General features: G+C 56.9%; 1 protein-coding gene and 1 long non-coding RNA gene across 5 annotated transcripts in view; one reads left to right on the forward strand and one right to left on the reverse strand.

Moving 5' to 3' along the window:
* FBXL18 (F-box and leucine rich repeat protein 18) overlaps positions 1 to 9,332 on the forward strand; it is a 43,801-nt gene extending 34,469 nt beyond the window's left edge. Inside the window, exon 5 of one of the 4 annotated variants that reach the window (XM_047713176.1) lies at positions 9,149 to 9,332. In XM_047713176.1, coding sequence (XP_047569132.1) covers positions 9,149 to 9,332 — 184 coding nt within the window. Of the gene's footprint in view, positions 1 to 1,048; positions 3,426 to 3,455; positions 7,714 to 9,148 lie in introns of those variants that run through there. The other 3 variants (XM_047713178.1, XM_047713177.1, XM_047713175.1) reach the window with 3 other exon arrangements.
* Positions 9,333 to 10,672: 1,340 nt separating this feature from the next.
* Positions 10,673 to 12,884, reverse strand: LOC125090487 (uncharacterized). The gene is made up of 3 exons (XR_007124351.1): positions 12,712 to 12,884; positions 12,362 to 12,494; positions 10,673 to 11,715 (listed from the first exon to the last, which is right to left on the reverse strand). It is a non-coding gene; the product is annotated as an uncharacterized LOC125090487 (long non-coding RNA).
* Between the last annotated feature and the right edge of the window lie 8,980 nt (positions 12,885 to 21,864).

Genomic DNA, 21,864 nt, shown 5'->3' on the forward strand with positions numbered 1-21,864 from the left:
TCACAGGTGTCCACAGGGGAGAGCGCCTGAGTGGGAGTGCTGCCCCAAGGGCCCGAGCGGGAGGTCCGGGGAAGCCGGCCCAAGGCCAGCCGGTGCTGGGTTCCCTGTCCCTGTCAGGCCCGGGGCGGGGGCGGGGGGGACACGTTCTTCGTTTAACGTAAAGATGTCAAGGACTGGAAGGAAGTGCAGCAAACCTGACTCCCATTGTGTAGGTTTCGATCCCTTGGCTAAGCCACGTCCAGAACCAGCATGTTCTGTACGCAGGCTAACGTGTGACAGTGGACGCAGATGACGAGGTGGGCAGAGTGGGCGCTGGCCCAGCTGCGGCGGGGCAGGGCCTCTGTTCCCGGGAGCAGGCCCTGCTCTGCACTCCTGCACACATTTCCTGCCACATTTGCTCCTTTTTTTTTTTTTTTGGAAGATTTTATTTATTTGTCAGAGAGAGAGAGAGAGAGCGCGCGCACGCACACGAACACACAAGCAGGCAGAGTGGCAGGCAGAGGTGGAGAGAGAGACAGGCTCCCTGCCAGGCAAGGAGCCCGATGCGGGACTCGATCCTAGGACTCTGGCATCATGACCTGAGCCGAAGGCAGCGGCTTAACCGACTGAGCCACCCGAGGTGCCCCTTGCTCCTTTTTTTTTTTTTTTTTTTTAAGATTTTGAAAATTATTTGAGAGAGAGAGTGAGCAAACACAGTGGAGCTGAGCAGGGAGCCTGGTGCAGCCCTTAGTCCTGGGACCCTGAGATCCTGACTGGAGCCGAAGGCAGACGCTCACCAACTGAGCCACCCAGGCGCCCGTCATATTTTCTCTTTAAATAAAACAGTAATTTAGAAACAAACAAAATCTCTTTTTTGCTCCAGGAGTGTTCAGAGGAGGTACATGAGGTCCTGAGATTTGGGGATAGGTGACGGGCACGTCAAAACGCCCGTGGTAAGTTGGCAACAGCTCAGGGAGAGATTTTTCTCCGATGCGGCTCTTCCCCCTGCAGCCGTTACAAACGGCAGAGCGGAGGCATAGGTTAACTTTTTCTTAATTGCTGTCCTCAGGGACTCCAGGAAGACAGGCCTCTGCCCCGTCCGCGGAGATCCCTGGTGGACCTGCTTCTTGTGGGATCCCCTCCCTGCCTCTGCGGTCACCTCTCGCTGCCTCTGGTGGGAGCCTGGCTGCCGAGCTCGCAGGTGCCGGGTTTTGGAAGGAGCAAGCAGGCCCCTGTGCGTGGGGCTCGCCTGCTCATCGGTGAGGTCCATGGCTGGCGGTTCCAGGAAGGCCGGGCTGCCTGCCTTGTGCTCTGCCCAGCGCATGTCCTACGCCTGCATTGCTGCCCAGGACAGCAGGAGGTGTAGATGAGCCTGAGAAGCATGACAGGAGACCTCCTCGGGGTGCCTCAGGCTTTGGGGGAGCCCGTGAACCTCCTACACCTGGCTCTTATCCTCCGGACTGGCCGCAACCTTTGCGTGTTTACCTGAGCAATGCCGTTGGCCCTGGTCAGGGAGAGTTCCTGAGAGATGACCCCTCCTGCTGCCAGTCACTAGCCTGCAATGGCTTCTAAACGTGGGGAGCTGTAAGTTTTATTTCATTGGGGCTGTTTACTTAAATCTCAAACTATATCCGAGTCATGCAGAAGCACACTGTAGCAGGTTCGTAAATTAGGAGGCAGGATACACCCACTGCCCACCCCGCCAAGAGCTCGCCTGTACCCGCTGGGCCTCTTCCCTCCCTCAGGGAGCCCCAGCCCTGCACTTCGATGCGAACGAGAACCGTCTTCCCACTTGTCACCGCTTCTCCCTCCGCTCCTGGCGAGGCCCACCTAGCTGTGTGATGTCTCTGGTGATGCTGCTGGCCGTGGTTGCCGTGGGTGCCGTGAGGCCGTAGCCGAGAGGGCACAGGCTTCTGGAAGCCCAGGAAGGGATTTTGCGAAGAAAACAGCTATGAGTGTGCTCTGGGAGCTCAGTCCGGGTCCAGATGGGTCCAGGTGTGAACCGACAGCAAGCAGGAGGTGGGGTTGGACTGTGGTGGGGGCACTTGCACTCATTGCCCCGGGGCATCTTGTGCGCGGTCCTGAGCGCTGTTGGCCTGGCCCCTCGGCCCCCTGGCCCACCGCCACCTGGAGCCGCCCAGGGCTGCGCGCAGGGAGCTGAGGCAGGCGGCGCAGCCTGCGTTCCTGGCGTCGGGTGAGAAATCAGTTCCCCTTTAGCATCTTGACAGCAGCTTGTGAGGAGCCTGGGGTGGCGCTCGCCTCTGGAAGGGCAGGCAGCAGAGGAGTCTTTGCACGCACGTCCCACATCCAAGAATATTTGGTTTCAAGTGAATCACACAGCAGGTGTGCAGGCAAGGACTTGCCTGCGAGGTTCTGGCCATAGACGCTGCTGCCCGCGAGCAGAGCACTGAGCTCAGAACTGGGAGGTATTTCCTTGGCGTCTTTATTGCCAAAACATCTAGTTCTGTGAGTACCTTTTTGGCATTTACTCTACAAGTGTCATAAATCCATCTGGGCCTCCGCTGGAGGCCACAGGGTGGGCCGGGGCTGCGACTTCCTCGTCCCTTCCGGGGGGCGTCGGTCTGGAGGGAGCTTGCCTTAGTTTTGGCAAATGCCCAGGTTCCTTATTCTATGGGCACCTTCCCATCTCTTGTCCTTGGAGACCGTGGGACAGAAGTTACCCCGGGGGCTGGACGTCTTCTGTCGCGCTCTGTGGGGACCCGTGTGTCTCCCTCTTCCTGGACCCCCTGCAGCTGGCACTTCTGTTTCATCTCTTGGCCTCTGCACGGGGTGGGCGGCAACACACTGAGACCTGCCACTGATCACCTCAGGGGCTGTGATCAGGGCATCCCCTTCCCAGGCTGTCCCTGCAGGGCCCTGGGGAGGGTGAACCGGAGATGCTCCATGGCCACCATATGCTTCTGTGCTGCATCAGAGGCTGCTCTTCCCCTGTGGGGTGGGGAGGGTGGGGAGGTTGTCTGGCAGCCACTTGTCACGAGTTGGGATGAAGGCTCGAGGCTCCCAGCAGCACCTGGCAGTTACTGCCTTGCCCGACTTGGGAGTTGGTGCCCCTTGAGGGTGGCCTCTAGCCACGCAGTTTTGGCTGCCTATCCCTCCCTCCACCTCTTGAGGGTGTTGGCCTGGCTGCGGGGCCTCAGGTGCCCAGAGGCGTGGCTTTGCATGGCTTGGGTGGCTCCCAGGAGGCCCTGCTGGGCAGGAATGCAGTGGCCTGTTCGGACAGGCTGTTCTCCAGCTCTCTGTCTCCCTGGGCGGGTGGCCTCCCGACGGCTGTCTCCCGATGGCTGCCTGCCCCATGTCCCCGAGAAGCGGCCCCTCCCTGCCTCTCCTGGAGTTTGGTGTGTGGGGCCCACAGGCACATTTCTGCCAGGGGGCCAGGCTGGGGTGGCCTTGCCCACTGCGGGCAGCTCCTCTCTCCGCACCGCCAGGGCCCCGCTAACGGCTTGCCTCTGGTTCAGTTTCCAGGCCGAGCGGCCCGCGCTGAATGTCGTCATCTTCCCTCTGCTCCACGAGGGCCTGACCAATGTCATCCGGGACGTCCCCATGGTGCACCTGGATGAGATCACCTTATTTAAAAGCAGAGTGGCCGAGGAGCCCCCCAACCTGTGGTGGTGACAGGGACAGCTGGTGCCAGGCGAAGCTGCTTCCGGCAGCCGAGCCTCCCGCCTGCTGCTGTCGCCTCTGCCAGTCTCCTGGGCCAGGAAGCAGGACTGCCCTGACGGGAGTGTGACCTGGCTATCGCTGCTCACCGCCTGCACGTGCTGGACTCCGGGGCCCGCCGGGTCCCAAGAGGAAGGATGCCCCCTCTGCCCAGCCATCCCGCATACCTGTCGTCTCCCAGGGCCTCCCGAAGCTTCCTCTTGCTTTCTCTCGGGCGCTCGGTGAAGCATGGGTCTCATCTGTGAGGAGGATGAGGATGAAGAGCCGCTGTCAGGGTGACCTGCGGGGCCCGGCTGGGGTGTTCCTGAACTGAGACTCACAGCCGTCACGCAGCGCTGACTCCTCAGGTCCCTGACCTGGTCCCCAGAGCAGCACGGGCCGCCAGTGCCGTCCCCCGCCGCTACTTCACCCTCCACAGGGTGTCCTTTGTTTCTGGCCACCTGCATCAGGCTCTGAAAGCGGGTGGCCTCATGGGGTGACTGTGCGTGTGGGGGTGGACGCGCTCCCGTGGTGACACAAGGGTACAGCTGGTGATTGCGTGCCCAGTGGCCTTCCTTTGGGCCAACTGGGAGCACGACGCAGTGGGAAGCTTCAGATTTGAGGCTCTCCTTCCCAGGAAGACAACATTTTAACCCAATTGTGTGTCCACCAGTCTCCAGCCAGATGGATTCAGACAAGTTCTGGGCCGTGGCTGGCAGGGTCCCCCGTGGGGGCTGGGACCATGGGGCGAGGCCTGGGGCAGGCCTGTTGCCCAGCCAGCACAGCACTCAGCTTTAGGACCGCTCTCCATGAAGATCTGTGTTTCTGGGGAACTACGTATCTGGCTTCATTCAGACACTTGAAATATTAAAACTAGAAAGGACATTTAAAAACCAGAATAGTGATCCAACTACCCCATGTTCTAGAGCTTTATTTAGCACTGTTAAAAATTTCAGTGCAGCTAATGCAAATTTGGGGAGTGACCTCCCCAGTGTCCGAGGCCTCTTTCCCTGTGCTGAGCCCTCTGCCTTCTCTACCACACGACTCTGCCAGCGCTGGCGGCTCCTCGGCCCGTGGCTTCCGAGGGGCTGCGATCGGTTCCTTCCACCCCAGCTCCAGGCCTGATCACTCTCGGTGATGCTCCTGGAGCCCTGCGGGGGACGCTGGGCACTGTTGCCGGCTTCCCAGCCAGGGGCAAGTCAATCCTGCAGAGGCTGTCTCCCCGGGATCCCCAGCCTCCGTCTCCCTCTGGGTTGGGGTGCAGGGCCCAGTGGGCCCTGCTCACGCTGCTGGTGCCCTTCTTGGCTGCCATCTCCTCTGGGGCCCCCAGCCCAGCCATCTTCCCACTTTGTGTCTGTGGTGACTGTCCCCCTCCCCCCATTCCATGTAGCATGTCCTGCAGCTTACCTACTAAAAGAACAAGTCCGTGGCCCTGGGGCTTTTTCACTTCCTTTCCTTTCCCTGGGTTCTTGAGGGACGGATAGTTCAGCAGCCCCAAACTCTGCGGGCTGAGGGGGCCCAGGAAGCCAGACAGAGCTGCAGGAATCAAGCAGTCCCGGGGTCAGGGCCCTGGGAGGAGCAGTCTGTCTGGCCGTCACTGCCTATCCCAGGGGCTCTGCTCTGCCCTCCCGTCCCTCCTCTTGTCTGAATGGACGGGAGTCTATACAGGTGGCGTGGGGTGAGTCTCCCCGCTCCTCACCGTGGTTTTCATGCCTTTTCCCTACCCCAGGCTGTGGCCGGCTCTTCTTTGCAGCCTGAACAGAGGGACCGGTCTGCAGGTCGCCCGCAGGTGAATGCCTATGGGCTTCACCTTGGAGGTCCTGATGTGGTCTGAGAGCCCTGCCTGGCCTTGGAGGCTGATGGACAGGGTGCCCTGGGCCCCATAGAGACGGGGCTGAGGTTCCTGTAGGGTCCCATGGCTGTAGATGAGAGTGTGAGAATTGGTGGGCGTACCTCCCCTCCCCAGTTTTGAGTTATTTCATGTGGTACCCAGAGACCCCCCCCGCCCCCCAGGCAAGGGTGGTCAGGAAGGGGCTGGTATGGGGGCTGACCGCTTCTGACCCTCAGAGCAAGCGTGTGACCGGCAGGGCTGAGGTGCGCAGGGCCCTAGGTGGCTCCGGGTGTCCTCTCCTCCAGAGCAGCCCGGGCTCCGGCTGGAGAGTGAGCTTTCCCCCAGGCTGCGATGGTGTGTTCATACGCTCGCTTGGGCAGTCTGTTTGCACGAGCGAGCGGGCTTAACCAGCAGCATCACTGTTGCCGCCAAACCGGGCTGGGAGGGGCCGGAGGGGCCGCTCACCGAGGCTGAGCCGGCCGGTGGGGGGGCGGTGTTGTGCAGAGCCGCCCCCCGCCCAGCAGACCTTGTATCTTAGCGTCCCCGTCCGGCTCCTAGAGCAAGGGCTGCCGCCACTCCTGGCCCGAGACGGGACTGCGCAGCCTGTTAACACTGAGCTGTTTGTCGCTAAGTGCTATTTTGGCAGTGGTGTTAATTGCAATTTATATTCTGCAGCTTTTTATGCGGGGAAAAGAACCCACCCTAATGGTCCCCAATTGGCAGAACTGGGCTGTTAAGTGCGGACCATATGCTGCCTGCCGAGAGGGGCCTGGTCAGCACTGCTGGCTGCGCGTGCGCGTACATCCACCTGCACACGCGTGTGAGTGTGGTCTGCTTCATGCACGTGCACGGTGTGCGTGCGCGTGCACGTTTCCACACATGATTGCGTGTGTGCGTGTGCGTGCGCATGTACGAGGGAGAGAGAAGAGCCTGGGGCAGGTGGGCAGGATGAGGAGGGAGGAGAGGAGAGATCAAGGTGTTTATCCCTTCGCGAAGATAGAAGCCACCTGCGCCTCCAAGGCCGCTCCTCCTGCCTGCGACCTCTCTGCCCTAGACCCCGTGGCTGGTCTTCCCCTGCCCTCCCCGGGTGGCCTGGGGTGTTGGCTGCCACACCTCCATACAGCCTGGTCAGAGGGCTGAAGGTGCTCCCCCGGGGACGCCCCTGGAGCCTGCAGAGACCAGAGGCCTGCGGCTTCCCTGTCTGTGGTTTTTCATTCTCACGGGCAAGTATGTTTACTTCCCAGCTCAAGGAGGCTGCCTTAAGGACACCTCACTCTGGCATATGCCGGGAGGCCGATTCTATCCCTGCCTGTCAGCTGTCCTCTGAACCCCCGTGTCCTACACCAGGCTGGAGGGCGCGCTGCTCAGGCCCACGGCTGGAGCCCAGGATGGGCTCTGGGATGACCCCCCACACACACACACACACCTCGGGCAGCTCTGCAAGGCTGGGTGTTGGGGGCGAGCTTCCCTTAACTGCCCCTGTGCCAGGACCCACAGCTGCAGGCCACTTGGCTGAGAGGATGAAGCTTGGCGGAGGCCTGGCTGGGAGAGCTGGGCCGGGGGAGCAGGGCCACAGGAGCCCAGGGACCCGGATGTCTGTTGGCCCTCGAGGGTCTGAAACCAGCCTGTGCCATCCTGGTTGTGCCAGCGGCCCTCCCCGAGTCTGTGCCAAGAAGGCAACGATCCTGCAGCCTGCCTCCCCACCTTGTGAGAAGGGAACCCTGCTGGGGACCCACTTTCATGACCTTTCCGGGGGCACAGGGGCAGCGGGCAGCCTGCTGCTCCGTCTGGCCCTCACTGTCTGCTTCTGGAGGGCGTGAGAGTTGCTGAGTCCTCATGAGGAAGAGTAATAAGGAATGAGAAGCTTGTGGACGAGGATAATGCCATGTGGCTGATGATGGCAGATTCCAGCGGAGACCCCGGATTGCGGATGGAGACGTGGAAGGGGGCACTGGTGGACAGTTCCCTTGGCCCTGAGCCTCCTCCCCCACACTTCGACAGGAGGGGACAGGATTGTGCAGCAGGGGCTTGGGTGCCCTTGTGGTGTTCGTGCTGGGGATGTGGGATTCTCGCCGGGAGTCTCTAAGGTTGCTGAAACAGGCCGGGTGCACCCGAACGTCTAGATTACTTTTTTTTTTTTTTTTGGTCAGAGAGAGGGAGAGAGAGCGAGCGCAGGCAGACAGAATGGCAGGCAGAGGCAGAGGGAGAAGCAGGCTCCCTGCCGAGCAAGGAGCCCGATGCGGGACTCGATCCCAGGACGCTGGGATCATGACCTGAGCCGAAGGCAGCTGCTCAACCAACTGAGCCACCCAGGCATCCCTAGATTACTTTCTAGAGCTGTTTCAGAAACATGGGGGGTCAGGAGGGGAGCTTGCATTCATGTCATGGGGGCTGGGCACCTTCTGCACTCTGCTCTGGGCCAGCCAGCAGGGGAATGGGGGAGACCCAGGGCTGCTCGTGGCCGTGAGGTCCAAGAGCCATGTTCACTGCCTGGGAGAGGCTTGGTTTGCTGCAGAAGCGGCTGCTCGGCTAAAGCTGGTGAGGCGATGGTTTTCTGTGGAGTCTCCACGGTGTGGGCTGGAGGTTCCTCTGCTGTGCTCACCGGAGCAGGCTGGTGGGCGGGCTGCAGGGCGAGGGCAGGAGGGGCGGCCACACGATGGCTGTGGTGCAGGGGGTGTCCGGCCCCTGGCCCCCCTCGACCACTGCCTGTCTGTATGTGGCCGACCAGAAGCGGTTGAGCTCAGCATGTTTTTAAAGGGGGGGGGAGGGTGAGTCGGCCAGGGGCCTCACGGTATGTGGTGACCAGGTGCTAAGTGACCAAATACGTGTCACCTGCCTTTCCACACAGACCATCTTTTCCGTCTGGTGATGCCCACTCCTGAATTTTGTTTTCAAATGACATTTTGAATGGGTATTTTCATGTAAATTTGTGGCATGTGGAAAGTTTCAAATAAAGTGGACTTGATTCAGAAAACTAGGTGGCCTTGCTGTCCTTCCAGAAGGGATACTCCCTGACCTCCCCCCGTGACCCTCTCTAGCCCTGGGGCGGGGGGCATGGTTGGGGGGCACTCATCGCCCACGGCTGTTCCGACATTGGGGTTACCTGCTTGCAGATGTGAGACCCAGGAGGGGATCCGGAGGCGGCTGCTAGGTCAGCCTTTGCAGACCAGGGAGGAAGGCTGTGGGCTTCTGGAGCATGGTCTCACGGGTATGCTGCTGCCACCACTGCCCAGCTCCATCCCTCTACTCTGAGATGCTGTTCCCATGACACACTGACTCCCACCCCCTCCCCAGCCCCCGGCACCACCTTCTCTCTATGCACCTGATGGCCCCGGGAACCCCAAAGGAGTAGACGGGGCTCTGGGAAGGGACTCTGGCTGCAGCGTGGAGAGGGGAGAAGGTGGCAGCTGAACCAGAGGGAGCGGGGCAGATGGGCAGGTGTCCAGGCAGGAGCGGGGACCTGGAGTCGGGAGGGGCGGGGGCCCCAGGGTGCTGCGGGACAGAGGGACAAGGTCAGGGGCTGTCAGGTGGGCCGAAGAGGGCTCAGCTATCCCTCCTGAGCTCCCCCCGGTCCTCCAGAAGAGAGTCACCTGAGGCAAATGCTGATTACGGGGGCCAGGGGCCTCCATCCTTCCTGACCGTCCAAGCCAGTCGCCCAGCTTGGCATGCACCTACCCACAGGACTCCCCACCATGGTCTGCTTCTGCCCAGAACCACTGAGAAGCTGAGGAGACAGAGCCCAAGGGCCAGCAGTGACCTGCCCAGGAGGGACAGGACTGACCCACTGTGTTGCTGGTGCCAGACTGGATCGTGGGAGTACAGGAGTGAGAAGTCCCAGTGGCCCGTGCTTCAGACACCACTGTGACCTGTGGTCAGGGTGACAGGTAAGTGGCGGGGGGATGCCGCCAGGGCTGGGAAACCACGGGAAAAGGCCACTGCTGCTGTCCTACAAGCCACCCCCTACGTCATGGTGTGGACGAGCAAGTGGGAGACGCTCCTGGCTTCCAGGGGACAGGTGTTTGGACTAGGCACAGCGTGGTGTCTTCCCTCAGCTCCCTGATATCTAGAGCTTCTTCTGGGGGCTGGAATCTTCTGGAAGTGTCTTCACTCAGGTGACGGTGGTTGGTGCTAGCTCTCTACCAGGACCGCAGCCAGAATGCCTACGTGTGGCCTCTCCCTGTGGTCTGTCCATGTGGCCTAGTTGGGTCTCCTCAGAGCATGGTGACTGTGTCTCAGGAAAACCCCAGGGATACGCCTTAGCCTTGGACGTCCCATAGCGTCACCTCCACACATTGGGTTGACTGAGAAAGTCACAGGTCAGCCATGTTCAAGGGAAGGGGACACAGGCCTGCTTGACCCCCACTCCCAGCCCCCCTGGGGGTCCTTTCGAGGGAGGTCCCACTGTGGAGAGTGCGTGGAATGGGAATTAGCACTGTGGCGTTTTTAGCAAGTGCCTCGCAGTCAGAGAAGAGCCCCTGCACACGGGGAAATGCGAAGGGCCTGGCACTGCGCTGGAAAGGCCGGGCCGCGCACTTGGCGTTGGCTTGGAATTGACTGGGAGGCAGTCTGGCCTTTGTCGATAGGCTGAGCCTCTGAGAAAGCTATTCTTTGTGGCAGAGATGACAGCACAGGGGTCCTATGTGCGGAGGGTCTGTGTTAGAAGCCCCGACAGCCGGCAGTTGAGGCTGGAGGTGGGGGAGGGAGGGCGAGGATGACAAGCTTGGACTGTCACCAGGCGCCTTCCGTAGGACTTATTTGTCACTGGCTTACCCCTCCTGTCAGTGGAGGAAAGCATCACAGAACCCTGACCTTGCAGAGCTGAGGGCCTCCTGGGAGCTCCTGGGCCACGCTTGGTCCTGCAGCGGTTGGGTGGTGAGTGAGTGAGCCACTGAGTGTGTCTCCCACTGCAGAGCCCAGGCCAGAGGTCGCTGGTGTCGCCAAAGCTACTTTCCCTCGGACCTTTCCTGTCTGGAGCCGTATGAGGTTGCTGGGAGCGACTGCAGCCCCTTGTATCCAGCTTTGGAGACCCTACCCAGCGCCGCACAGTCCTCAGCGAAGCCCTGAAGACCACCCACCCCAGTGACGAAGGGGATGGGGCCCTGCAGGGGGGATGCAGCCTGGGAAGCCCCCCTGCCCGTGGATTCCTGCCCTCCCTCCCCCCACAGCCCCACCTGCTCCCGCTTCCATACACCCTCATGAGCACAAGCTCGGATTCACACGGACATACACACACACACACACACACACACACACGAGCACGCACTCACTGGCTCGCACACGGCCTCTCGCACACAGATAATCCCCACATTGTACACATGTTCACACACGCTCACACACATTGCTGCACACATACCCTCGCATACCTGCGTCATAGTCACGGTGCACGCCCGCACCCCCAGCGGTCACACTCCATGTGTTCACACCAGCACTCACACCCACCCCCCCCGCCATGCTTCACACCCACGCGCTTACACATTCCCATTCACACCCTCACACTACTATTGTGGGCACGTACCCTCGCACTCACACTCTCGCACAAAGGACTGGGTTACTTTGACACCCCAGTTACTGAATACAACCAGTTCAATTCAAGGTAAACTTTTCTAGTATGTTTATCCCAGAAAATCGGATGATTTCAGAGAAGTAGAGCAAAGGGGAAGAGCAGTGGCCCACATTTTCGGCAGGCGCCGCGAGCTTCTGTTGATATTTTAGTTAATGTCCTTGGAGTCCCCATTCCGTGCTTTTAAAAAATGTCCTTTGGCTGCGCTCATCCCACTTGTGAGTGAAAAGCAGGATCCTGACGATAACAGGATCCTGTGTCCTTCCCGGCTCGTCAGGCTAACGATGTGGTTCGCTGTCACACGGACGCTGGTCCCCCGTCGTTGGACAATTAGGTTGTCTCTAATTAGCCACTCTTCCAGAGAAAGCCGCTCTGATCCCTTTGTGCTGGAGCATTTTTTCTATATTTAGAATTCTTTCCTTAGGAGAGACTCTCGTTAGTGAAATTTCTGGGTCTACGTATAAATTTTTTAAGGCTGGGAGGCGCCTTTAGGGGGCTGTGGAAGTGGAGTGGTATTTTGGGGTGTGGGCTGAGCCTCTTTCTACAGGATGATCTGGCTTGCATGTCAGTCCCTGGCTTCGGAGCTCCGAGGTCACCTCCCATTTGCCAAGTTCCCTGATTCCAAATGAACTAATTACCCGGGACGTTGATGATTATCAAAGCATGTGAAGTAGCAAATGAAGAGAAACTGAAATGAATTAATGTCAGAGGATGTCAGTCCTACCAAAGGGTGATACCCCACGACCCCCAGGTTTGCTTTTGTGTCCAGGGGAGCCCTGACCTCTAGCTGGGCATTCCCGAATTGTGGGGTGTGGTGGCAGCCAGAGTCCCAGGAGGGGACACCCATGTGGGGCTTGGTCTGGGGTCTGGCAGCATCCCGCGGGCCATTTGTAGAGGTAGAGTAAGGGCCCCCAAAGGTGTCTATGCTTGAATCCCCAGATCTTGTGACTGTGTTAGGGTCCACAGCAAAGCGAAGGTAAGTTTGCCCATCAGCAGGCTTTGGGATGGGGAGACTAGCCCCATGTAATTGCAAGCATCCTAGAAAGCAGAGGAAGGAGAGCCTCCAGCATTGCTGGAGGGAGGGACCAGGACCCGAGGAATACAGTGGCCTTCCTGGTGCCTCCTGTCGCTGGGAAAGCCAAGGAGACGGGTTCTCCCCTCGAGCCTCTGGGACAAGCCAGAGCCAGGTCTGGTGACACCAGGAGTTTGGCCAGTGAGATTCGGGTCACACTCCTGACCTCCAGGACCGTATGAACATTAACTTGTGTCCTTGACCACAGTGTTGGCAATGGGCAAGGAATTCCCCCCTGCCTCTCTCCCCTGCAACCCCTGACCTGTCCTCCCTGCACACAGAGCAGCTGGCCAAGGCATTTCCACCAAAGGGAAGGATTTCTGGTGACTTCGTTTCTTTCAGTTCTTTTCAGTCCTTTTCCAGATTCTCTGCAATGGTCATGTAGGAACTTAATTCTGAGATGTAAACAAGACAAGACACACACAGGGAAACAAAGTGAACAAAAATAATTTCACGAGAAACAGTATGGAGCTCTTAACCAGAGCAGTTCGGGTCTCTATGCCAAGGAGGGATTAGTCACAGGACACTGATCCCAAAGGCAGGTTGGGGGATGCCACGCAGCTGTGGTAACAAGATCAGGGTAAGTTTGTGCAGAGTAAAACCTGGACACACACAGTTACACGCTAGCCTTTGGTGGCGGGGTCTCGGGGGTCGAGGAACCCCTCTCTGGGTCCAGGAGGTGGGACTTGTTCAGCCCAGCCTTGGTGGGCTCTGAGGAAGTCCTTCTAAGGCACCAGCTGGGTTTTCTTCTGTCTCTGTAATCTGACCACTCCGGGGGCCTCCTAGAAGAGGAATCATTCAGTGCAATGGTCTAAATGTTTGTGTCCCCCCGCCAAATTCACGTATTGAAATCCTGCCCCCCACCAAGATGATATAAGGAGGTGGTGCCTTTGGGAGATGAGCTGAGGGAGGAACCCTTAGTGCCCTAGTAAAGGGACCCCAGGGACCCTTCCCCACCAAAGATGAAAGATCGGACTCTGTAAGAGCTTTTCAAAGTCCCCATGAACCTTTCATCCCCCCGCTTTTCCTTTTGGATTGGTCTACTATTTATTTATCTGTAATTTTGGTTAGTCTGTTGTTTGCGCCAACTGTGAATTGTTTAATGTGCTGCACTAAACTAAAACACTTGTTCGTAACTATTTTCAACAAATGCCCCCCACCCTCCCCAGAAGAGGCTTTTAGCATGAAGTGAGCTCTGAGTCAGGTCAAATAAAGAGAATTTCTCCAACGGGGACTCCAAGGAGGCAGCAGCCGTGTCCAAGGATGTTGGTTTTTTGGAGAATGAGGCTTTGGAACACCCTCCATTCCTCCTGGCTCCTCCGGGACTGGGAACATGGGCCGCTGGTTTTCAAGGCCACCGCTGAGCTGCCAAGTGAGAGATGGGATGAGGCAGTCAAAACCCCACAAAATGCTGAACCTACCCAGATTCAGTCACTTTTCTGGAATAAACATTTCCCCGTTGGCTGCAGGCCTCTGGTTGATTCCCAGAGATCTGGAAAAGTTGATTCTAATCATTTTGGGGGGCCAGTTTTTTCCATTGCTTCTATGAGGGGTGAGTTTTCAAAGGTTCCCACTTGGCCATTATTCCTCCTGTGACTGCCATCACTTTAGACGGCCGTGTAATATTCTGCGGGTGCTGTATGCTATATTAGGACTTCTTCAGCTTATCCCCTGTGGCTAAATTTTGATGGTTTTCAGTCTTCTGCTCTTCCATACGATGCTGCAAGTTAAGAATAGTGCTTGACTATCACTTTACGCGTGTGGAAGGGTCTGTAACAAATTCCCAGGAAGAGAGTGCCGGCTCGGAGAGCATGTGCCTTTGTGATTAGAAAGGCACTGCCCGCGTCATCCTCCACAGGGATGGGTTGAACCAACTTACATTTCCACTAACAATGTCCAGGAATCTCTGCTTCCCACCGTCTTGCCAATAGAGGATGTTCACTAACTTTTGAATTTTGCCCATCGGGTGGGTGAAAATAGTACTGAAGTGTGATTTCACTGAGCATTTCTTCTATGAGCAAAGTTGAGCTTCTTTTTATTTATTTTAAAGGCCATTGAGAGTCTCCATTCTATGTTACTTTTTTCTTTAAATATTTATTTGAGACAGAGAGTGAGAGAGTGTGCACGCTTGCACAAGCGGGGGGAGGGGCAGAGGGAGAGGGAGAGAGAATCTTAAGCAGGCTCCCCGCTGAGTGTGGAGACTGACGTGGGGCTTGATCCCAGGACCCTGAGCCAAAACCAAGTGTCGGCCGCTCAGCTGACAGCGCCCTCAAGGCACCCTTATATTATTTTTTTCTTACTGGTTTATAGACACTCTATCTATAAGGAAGATGAGAGCCTTTTTTTTTTTAAATTTTAAAAAATATTTTATTTCTTTATTTGACAGAAAGAGATCACAAGTAGGCAGAGAGGCAGGCAGAGGCGGGGGCTGGGGGGAAGCAGGCTCCCCAGCGAGCAGAGAGCCGGAAGCGGGGCTCGATCCCAGGACTCTGGGATCATGACTTGAGCCAGAGACAGAGGCTTTAACCCACTGAGCCACCCAGGCGCCCCAGCCTTTGTTTTATATCCTTAAGAAGTGCTTTGTTCCACTTTTCTCTGCTCCCGCGTCTTGCTCTCTAGGGACCTGGAGACCGTGGGAGCACAGACTCTGTAAGTAGCCCCTGCCTTCTGGGGGCAAGCCCCAGGCCCTGGGCCCTCCTGGGGGCTTCGGCTGTCTGACGAGCCAGCCTCAGGGACCCACCAGGTGTCTCCTGCCCATTCCTGTGCTGCTCCCTCCACTTCAGTGCCCTGTTCTGCCTGTGACTGTGGAAACACCCCCCACCCGCCCGCCGTGTCCCTCAACATCCAGCTGCCTTTGATGTTAGCCTCCCAGGGAGCTCTCCCCCTGGTCCGGGCCCTTCCAGACAGAAGCAACCCCCTCTTGTCCTGCACAAGACAGTGCAGGTGCCTTGTGCAGACATCACTGCTAATGGCCGTTATTGTCCTGCCTTTGGCTTTGGAAGCCGTCTTTCTTTCCTAATACAATAAAGCTCATTTGAGAAACAGCCAGTATAAGCAAAGGAACACTAAAGTAATCCCAACACTAATATTTCAGCGCACATCCTTCCAGCCTTTGTCTTTGGGCTGCAGAGATGGGTGCGAGGTATCGAAGAGATTAAAATGGGATTATATTCCACAAATGACTTCGCCCAGAGCTCCTTTCACTTCCTGTGTATGTGGTGCACACGTTCCCGCCCCCCATGGTCTGCTACACAGTGACTTGTGATGGCTTTACTGACCGGACTTATTTAACGGGTCCCCCGTGATTGGGCAGTCAGGTCACTTCTAGTTTCGTTGTTTCTGGAAACAGCTGCAGTGAGTGTTCTTATCAACGGACTATGTGTGTGTGTTTCTTTCTTTAGAACAGAAGACATTCCTAGAAATCCAATTTTAGGGTCCAAAGGTGTTTAGAATTTGAGGTGTCTGTACAGCGGGGACCGTCCCCCCCAGTAGCGAATAGAGTGTGGTTCCTCTCCTACAGCTCATCTCTTCCCTCTGTGGTTGAGGAGCTTCCCCAGGGAAGATGCTGGCCTGTCTCCCCTGCGCAAGCACCCAGTCTGGGCGCGGGTTTGGACCGGCTGTTGGAATGTTCAGTGACATGAACTCATTCAGTCAAGAGAGAGACTCTTCAGTCTGGTTCGGTTCAGGTCAGTCTCTGCGGAACGCTTGTGTCTGCAAAAAAAAAAAAAAAAAAAAAAAAAAAAAAAGAACAAAACAAAAAAACCCTGATGCTAAGGACTTTTGTTCCTAAAATGTGTTTAAAGCCCTAAATGTTAAAACAAACCAATAATCAACAGCAGCAGCGAACCCTAGACGGGTTAGTGCAATCATCCTTGTCTTGGCACGGTGGTGGGTCCTTTCACGCGGAGAAGCCCAGGTCAGCCATGAGCCACAGACCCTATGGGGTGGCCGAGAAGAGAAGGGGTCCGGTCCCAGCAGTGTTGACCGCCCCCTCACCCCCCAGCAAAGATAGGGCTGGTGCAGAGCCAAGTGTGGCGACTAGGCTGGACAGCATGCTTTCCAGGCTTCCAGCCTCACGGAGACCTGAGCCCCCAACCCGGGCCCCTCTCCTCCACTTGCCCTTGACCCCCGAAGCAGTCTAAGCTCCTTTTATGACTCCCAGGGCCCAGCCGATGGGGGGTCATCAGTGACCATGTGAGGCTGGGGCTGGCGACCCCATGTGTGTGGTCTCCTCCAGGACGACTCTCTAGCCAAGTTTGAGACCCCTCTTTGGGCTGATGAAACCGAGGCCCAGAGCAGGCCAAGGGGGGTGCATGTCCAGCTGCCAGGGCCAAACTCCTGCGGGGACAGAACGGTCACCTGGAGAGAGGTGGGCCGAGGACGACCTCATGCGAGGGGTGATTCATACACAAACAGCACTCGTGTGTGGAGGAAGAATAGTTTCTTTGCACAAACAAGACTTTTGGCTCTGTTTCCCAGAAGCACCGTAGCTCGGAGCAGCGCTGCTCCCGAAAAAGAAAGAAAAGATATGGTGAGGGAGGAGAAAAAGCCTTTCAGTGGCGGAACAGTTGCTCTGGGGCAGAGGGCATAGGGCAGGGGGTAGGGGTGGCGTGGAAGGGCAGGCTGCTGCCCTTCTGCCTCCGCCGTCAGACTGGGCCAGGCCCTGCTGCAGGGACTTCAAGCCCCTGACAGACTCCTCTGCTGACAAGGACCAGGCCAGGGATGCCGACTGTCATGCTGGGATCTGCCACTCTGGCCAAACAGGCTGTTCTGAGGCAGACACAGACCACCCCCCCCCACCCCTGGCCAACAAAAAACCTACTTAACACGCACGCGCGCACGCACAGAGTCCTATCTGGAGGCGTCCCGACACACACGACATGGGAGTAAAAGCACACTTCCTTGTGTGGCCTCCTGTCACCTCCCTGACCTGTCAGCCACAGTACCACAGGCCTCTGTGAGCCCCAGAGATACCCTGTGTGCCCAGCTGGCCACACTCACCATCCGGTCAGTTTCCCCCAGGGCTGCAGCCCCTGCTGGTCCCATGTGTCCCCCTTCCCCGTGAGGACAGAGGGGCCTGCCATGTCCCCCGAGCTGGGCACAGTGTCTGGCACGTGAGGACAGCCACCACAGTGCTGGGACTCAAGTGTGCCGTACCCTCTGCTCCAGGTTCCTGGAAGTGGCCCTTGGTGACTTGGCCGGGCCTGGCGGGTCAGGGTGAGGCCCGCCGTCACCACGGGCACTGGCTCTAGAGGAGACGTGGGTGGGTCTGGACACCCTTCCCAGGTGTCTGTCCCTTCCATTTGTGCATATGGGTCCCAGGGTCTGATGACCAGCAGGGGGCTCAGCGGGCCCAGGGCAGAGCTTCTGAGGGTCCCGGTCCTGACCTCTGTCTGCTCAGAAAACACTCCCGACAAGGTGTGCTCACCGCCAGGCCTGCCATGCACGCTCCTTCAGGGTCCTTGCTGGGGCTCAGCCCTCTTACTCCTCATCCAGTGGCCGGAAACCTCCCAGGCCTTACCTCCGCCTCTCGCCCCTATTCAGCATGCAGGGCCCAGCCCTGCCCAGCCCGGCCCAGCCCACAGCCCCCTCCTCCAACTGGGCAGTGGGATTGTGGGAGAGCCTAATGGAGACACTGCTCCCACTGAGCTTAGGGGCACCTTCCCCTCCAAGATGTGCCCAGCCTACAGTCTCCTTTACTGCTGGGCGGCTGTGGGGCACCAAGGGCTGCAGGACACCATGGGGGACAGACTGCGGACACCTGCTGGGGCGTGGCCACACGTGTTCGCCTCCTCCTCCTGGCACACCCACAGGGATACCCCATGACCCCCACCTCGTGTTTGTGACACTTTTTTCCTCTTGGGCCCCCGGTAAGACTGTATTTTACATCATAACCTAGAACGGAGAACACAGGCATAGTACCCCGAACTAGGTGGTCGGGAAGCGGTAGTGGCCCTGAGTGAGAGGGACACACACTGATACTTGACCTTGTCTTCTCCTGTCCTGTTGTTTTGTCCGTCATTGGAAAACTAAACTTCAGTTGGACTGAACCCACTAAGTGGCTTTCATGGCTTCCTGGTAAGTTTTCCACATTGGCTTTTGGGAAGGACGGTTTACCGCGTGGGGTGACATCTTAAGTCTGGGACGTTAGCTTCCCCGGCTCCCCGCCTGCCAACCCCGTGCTCAATGCCAGGAATGCCTCATGTACCAGCGAACAAAGCCCCCAAACATTTCCAGATGGCCCCCTGGTGTGTTGTATCGCCTCTGATCCCATGGGTGGAGGGTCGGCAGCCGGTCCTCAGGCTCCTTGGGTTGTCCCACGTCCTCGCCAGCCCTTGGTTTGGTCAGTCTTTTGTTTTGGCCATGGTGGTGTGTGTGTGTGTGTGTGTGTGTGTGTGTGTGTGTGTGTGTGTGTGAGATATTGTTTACCATCCACCAGAGTAACTTCCACCTTGTATTGCCATCTATGCTGCTATGAACATGTGCATGCACATCTCTCTTTGGGTCCCTTCTCTCAGTTCTAGGCATCTTCTTTGCTGGATTTTAGGGTAGTTCTGTGTCAAAAAAATTTTTTTTCAAGTATATTCCACACCCAATGTGGGGCTCGAACCCACGACCTCGAGATCCAGAGTCCCCTGCTCTACCAGTTGAGCGAGCTGGGCACCTGGTGTGTTGAATTTCCGAGGAGCTGCCGTACTGTCCTCCGTGGCGAATGCACAGTTTGCGTTCCCAACAGCAGGGCGTGGGGTTCCGGTTTCTCCACGTCCCCAGCAGCACCGTCCGGATGGGTGTGAAGTGGCTGCCCCTTCCGTTTGAATTTCCCCGATGATGAGTGATACTGAGCATCTTTTCACGCGTTTATTGGCCATTGGTATGTTTCCCTGGAGAAATGGCCATTCGAGTTCATTCTCAGTGTTCGAGTTAAGATGTCTGCTGTTGTCGGGGTGGTGATCCTTTCTTAGTCTCACACCTTACCACCCCCAGCTGTCTGGCTCCCCAAAACCAGGTCTGCTGAGTGCTGGGCCAGTGACTCCTCTTGGAAGGGGAGCCTCCGGCCGAGTTGAGCCTTTTGATGGCTGAAGCCCCAGCCAGCAGCTCGACTGTCATCTTGAAGGAGAGCCTGAGTCACAGCCACTGGGTTAAGGGGCTTCTAGTTACGCAACACCCCCCCAACACCACCACAAGCAGCGTGAGATCGTGCATGCTTGTTGCGTGGAGCTGCTGAATTTAACATGAAACTCAAGCAGGTGTCTCTAGAAATAGCCATCCGCAGGGAGGCAGTGGTGAAGGCCGCTGGAGACGGACAAGGAAGTCCTTATAAGATCCGAGTGGAAGGATGGGGATTTCGACACGCAGGAATCAGGGGAGGTTTTGTGACAGAGGGGAGATCGCTAACCACCCCAAAGCCAAGGACAGCAGCGTCACTGGGAGGAGGGAGGAAGGTGGGCGGGGACACTGGAGAGGACAGGGGCCTGCAAGTGACAGATGTCACCCCATGTGTGCCTTCGGCTCTCAGCCTTTTCATTTTAGGACCATTTTTTTTTTTTAAAGATTTTATTTATTTATTTATTTGAGAGGGAGAGAGTGAGAGAGAGCATGAGAGCTGAGAAGGTCGGAGGGAGAAGCAGACTCCCCATGGAGTTGGGAGCCTGACTGGGACTCAATCCCGGGACTCCGAGATCATGACCTGAGCTGAAGGGAGTTGCTTAACCAACTGAGCCATGCAGGCGCCCTCGTTCTTAATGACCATATTACATTCACACATTGGTATTGGAAGGATAGCAGCAGTAGCTTGTGTTTGTGGGGTCCTCACTACGGACCACGTGCCATTTGAAGCCCTCTCTCCATGAAGTGCGTTAGCTCACCCACACTGCCTGTGAAGTGGGTGGTGTCATGTCCTCCACCCTGACCACCAGCTTACCCAGTCACCCAGCCCACCTGACACGGAGCATCCTGGCAGGGTTTCGTTGCATTGGGTTGGGTTGGGTTGGGTTAGGGGTGGTGATCAAATGAAATGTGGGGTTTTTTTGTTTTTCTCCCTGTCTCTCCCGGCTTTTTGGATCAGCTGTACATTTCATCAGGCGATTTCTATACCCTGTGCCACTTACCGAGGAATTCATGGACCAGAGCTGGGTCAAGGCAGGGCCCTGTTGGCCTACCTCGGCAGACCTCCCTCCAGGAGGTCCACCAGCAGCCCCCCAGTTGGGGTTCCCAGGCCAGACATGCATTTCCCTCTGACTGTTTTCAGGGGGTCGGGCCCCGGCCCCCAGGGGCAGTCACTGTTGGCTTTCCTGCCCTAGTGACACATTGTCTCATGCCATTTCTGCACAGGCGGGTTCCTCCATTCTGCTCCTCATCCCTCTGGGCTCCCAAATACTTAGGGATGAAACCTCTCTAGAATGAGAAAGGCCTTACTGAGCCCTGGGCCTGCTCGTGCCCAGCTATCTCTTTGGGGGGCAGTGGGGGTGCCCCGGAAACGCTGGGCACTTCTCCCCAGAGGCTCACTGCCGTGTTGCCTGGCAACTGGCTTCTCCTTATCAGCTCCCAGACAAACTCCAGCCAGATCCTGAAACGGCCCCACCTGTTTTTCAGTTTGTGGTTTGGGTTTTTTTTTTTTTTTTTTCTTTTAATTTTAGGAAGTGAAATGAACAACACTCATTCTGGAAAGGGAAGATAAGGCTCGGATCTGCCTGAGCGATGTCTGCTGGAAAGAAATCTCTTTTAACTTGTGGGCAATTTTCCAGCGTGGCTCGGGTGACGGGCAAGCTGGTGGCACAGTCGTGGAGAGACTTGGACGGCAGGCTGTGGGCACAGGCCAGCCAGGCGCAGTAGCTGGGGTGGCATTTCGTCAGGACCTGACTTGGAGATCCGCTGAGCAAGGGAGCCTGGATCCCATCACCAAGCCAGCCACCTACACCCTCCGGCTCACCCACTCGGAGCATTGCAGGCCTTTGCTGTCCAAGGGTTAAATTTCCCAGACCTTTTGTTGCTTTTTAAAATGCAGCTTGATCCTCCTTGACACTGGAGAGGCATTCCTTGCTTTATTGACATCTGGAAACTGTTCTGTCTGGCTTCCGAGGTGGCCTCGTTGCTACATTGAGTCTCTGGGAGAACACATTCCCAGGATGTGTTTGGAAGCAAATACTAGAGAATAATAGAAAACCTAGTGCAAAATTGCTTAATAATAAAGGGAATTTATTTCAGTAAAGAACCAGTAGAGAAGACTTTAGGTCAGGATCGATCCAGCAGCTTCAGTAGTAGTGTCTCCAAGGACTCCGTTTAGGATGGTAACTGGCTGGGGCGCCTGGGTGGCTCAGTGGGTTAAGCCGCTGCCTTCGGCTCAGGTCATGATCCCAGGTCCTGGGTTCGAGCCCCACATCGGGCTTTCTGCTCAGCAGGGAGCCTGCTTCCTCCTCTCTCTCTGCCTGCCTCTCTGCTTACTTGTGATTTCTCTCTGTCAAATAAATAAATAAAATCTTAAAAAAAAATACTGTTTAGGATGGTAACTGGCCAACTGGGCTATGGGATTCCTTGTTTATTCCTACCCCTGAACCAATTCTTATGACCGGGGAGATGAGAACACCCTGATTTGCTGGGTCCAATTAGGGTCCACCCAAACCATGGGGGAGACTACAGAATGGGGGTGGGACAGACTGAATTTTATGGAGCACAGAGTGTCTACTAGATCCTTTCCTAATACACAAGTATGATGACTGTTGTGGATCTGACCTGAACTGATCTGATTTGAGTTGTTCTCTGTCAACC

Source organism: Lutra lutra, chromosome 18 (assembly GCF_902655055.1).
Source record: "Lutra lutra chromosome 18, mLutLut1.2, whole genome shotgun sequence".
NCBI classification, from domain to species: domain Eukaryota; kingdom Metazoa; phylum Chordata; class Mammalia; order Carnivora; family Mustelidae; genus Lutra; species Lutra lutra.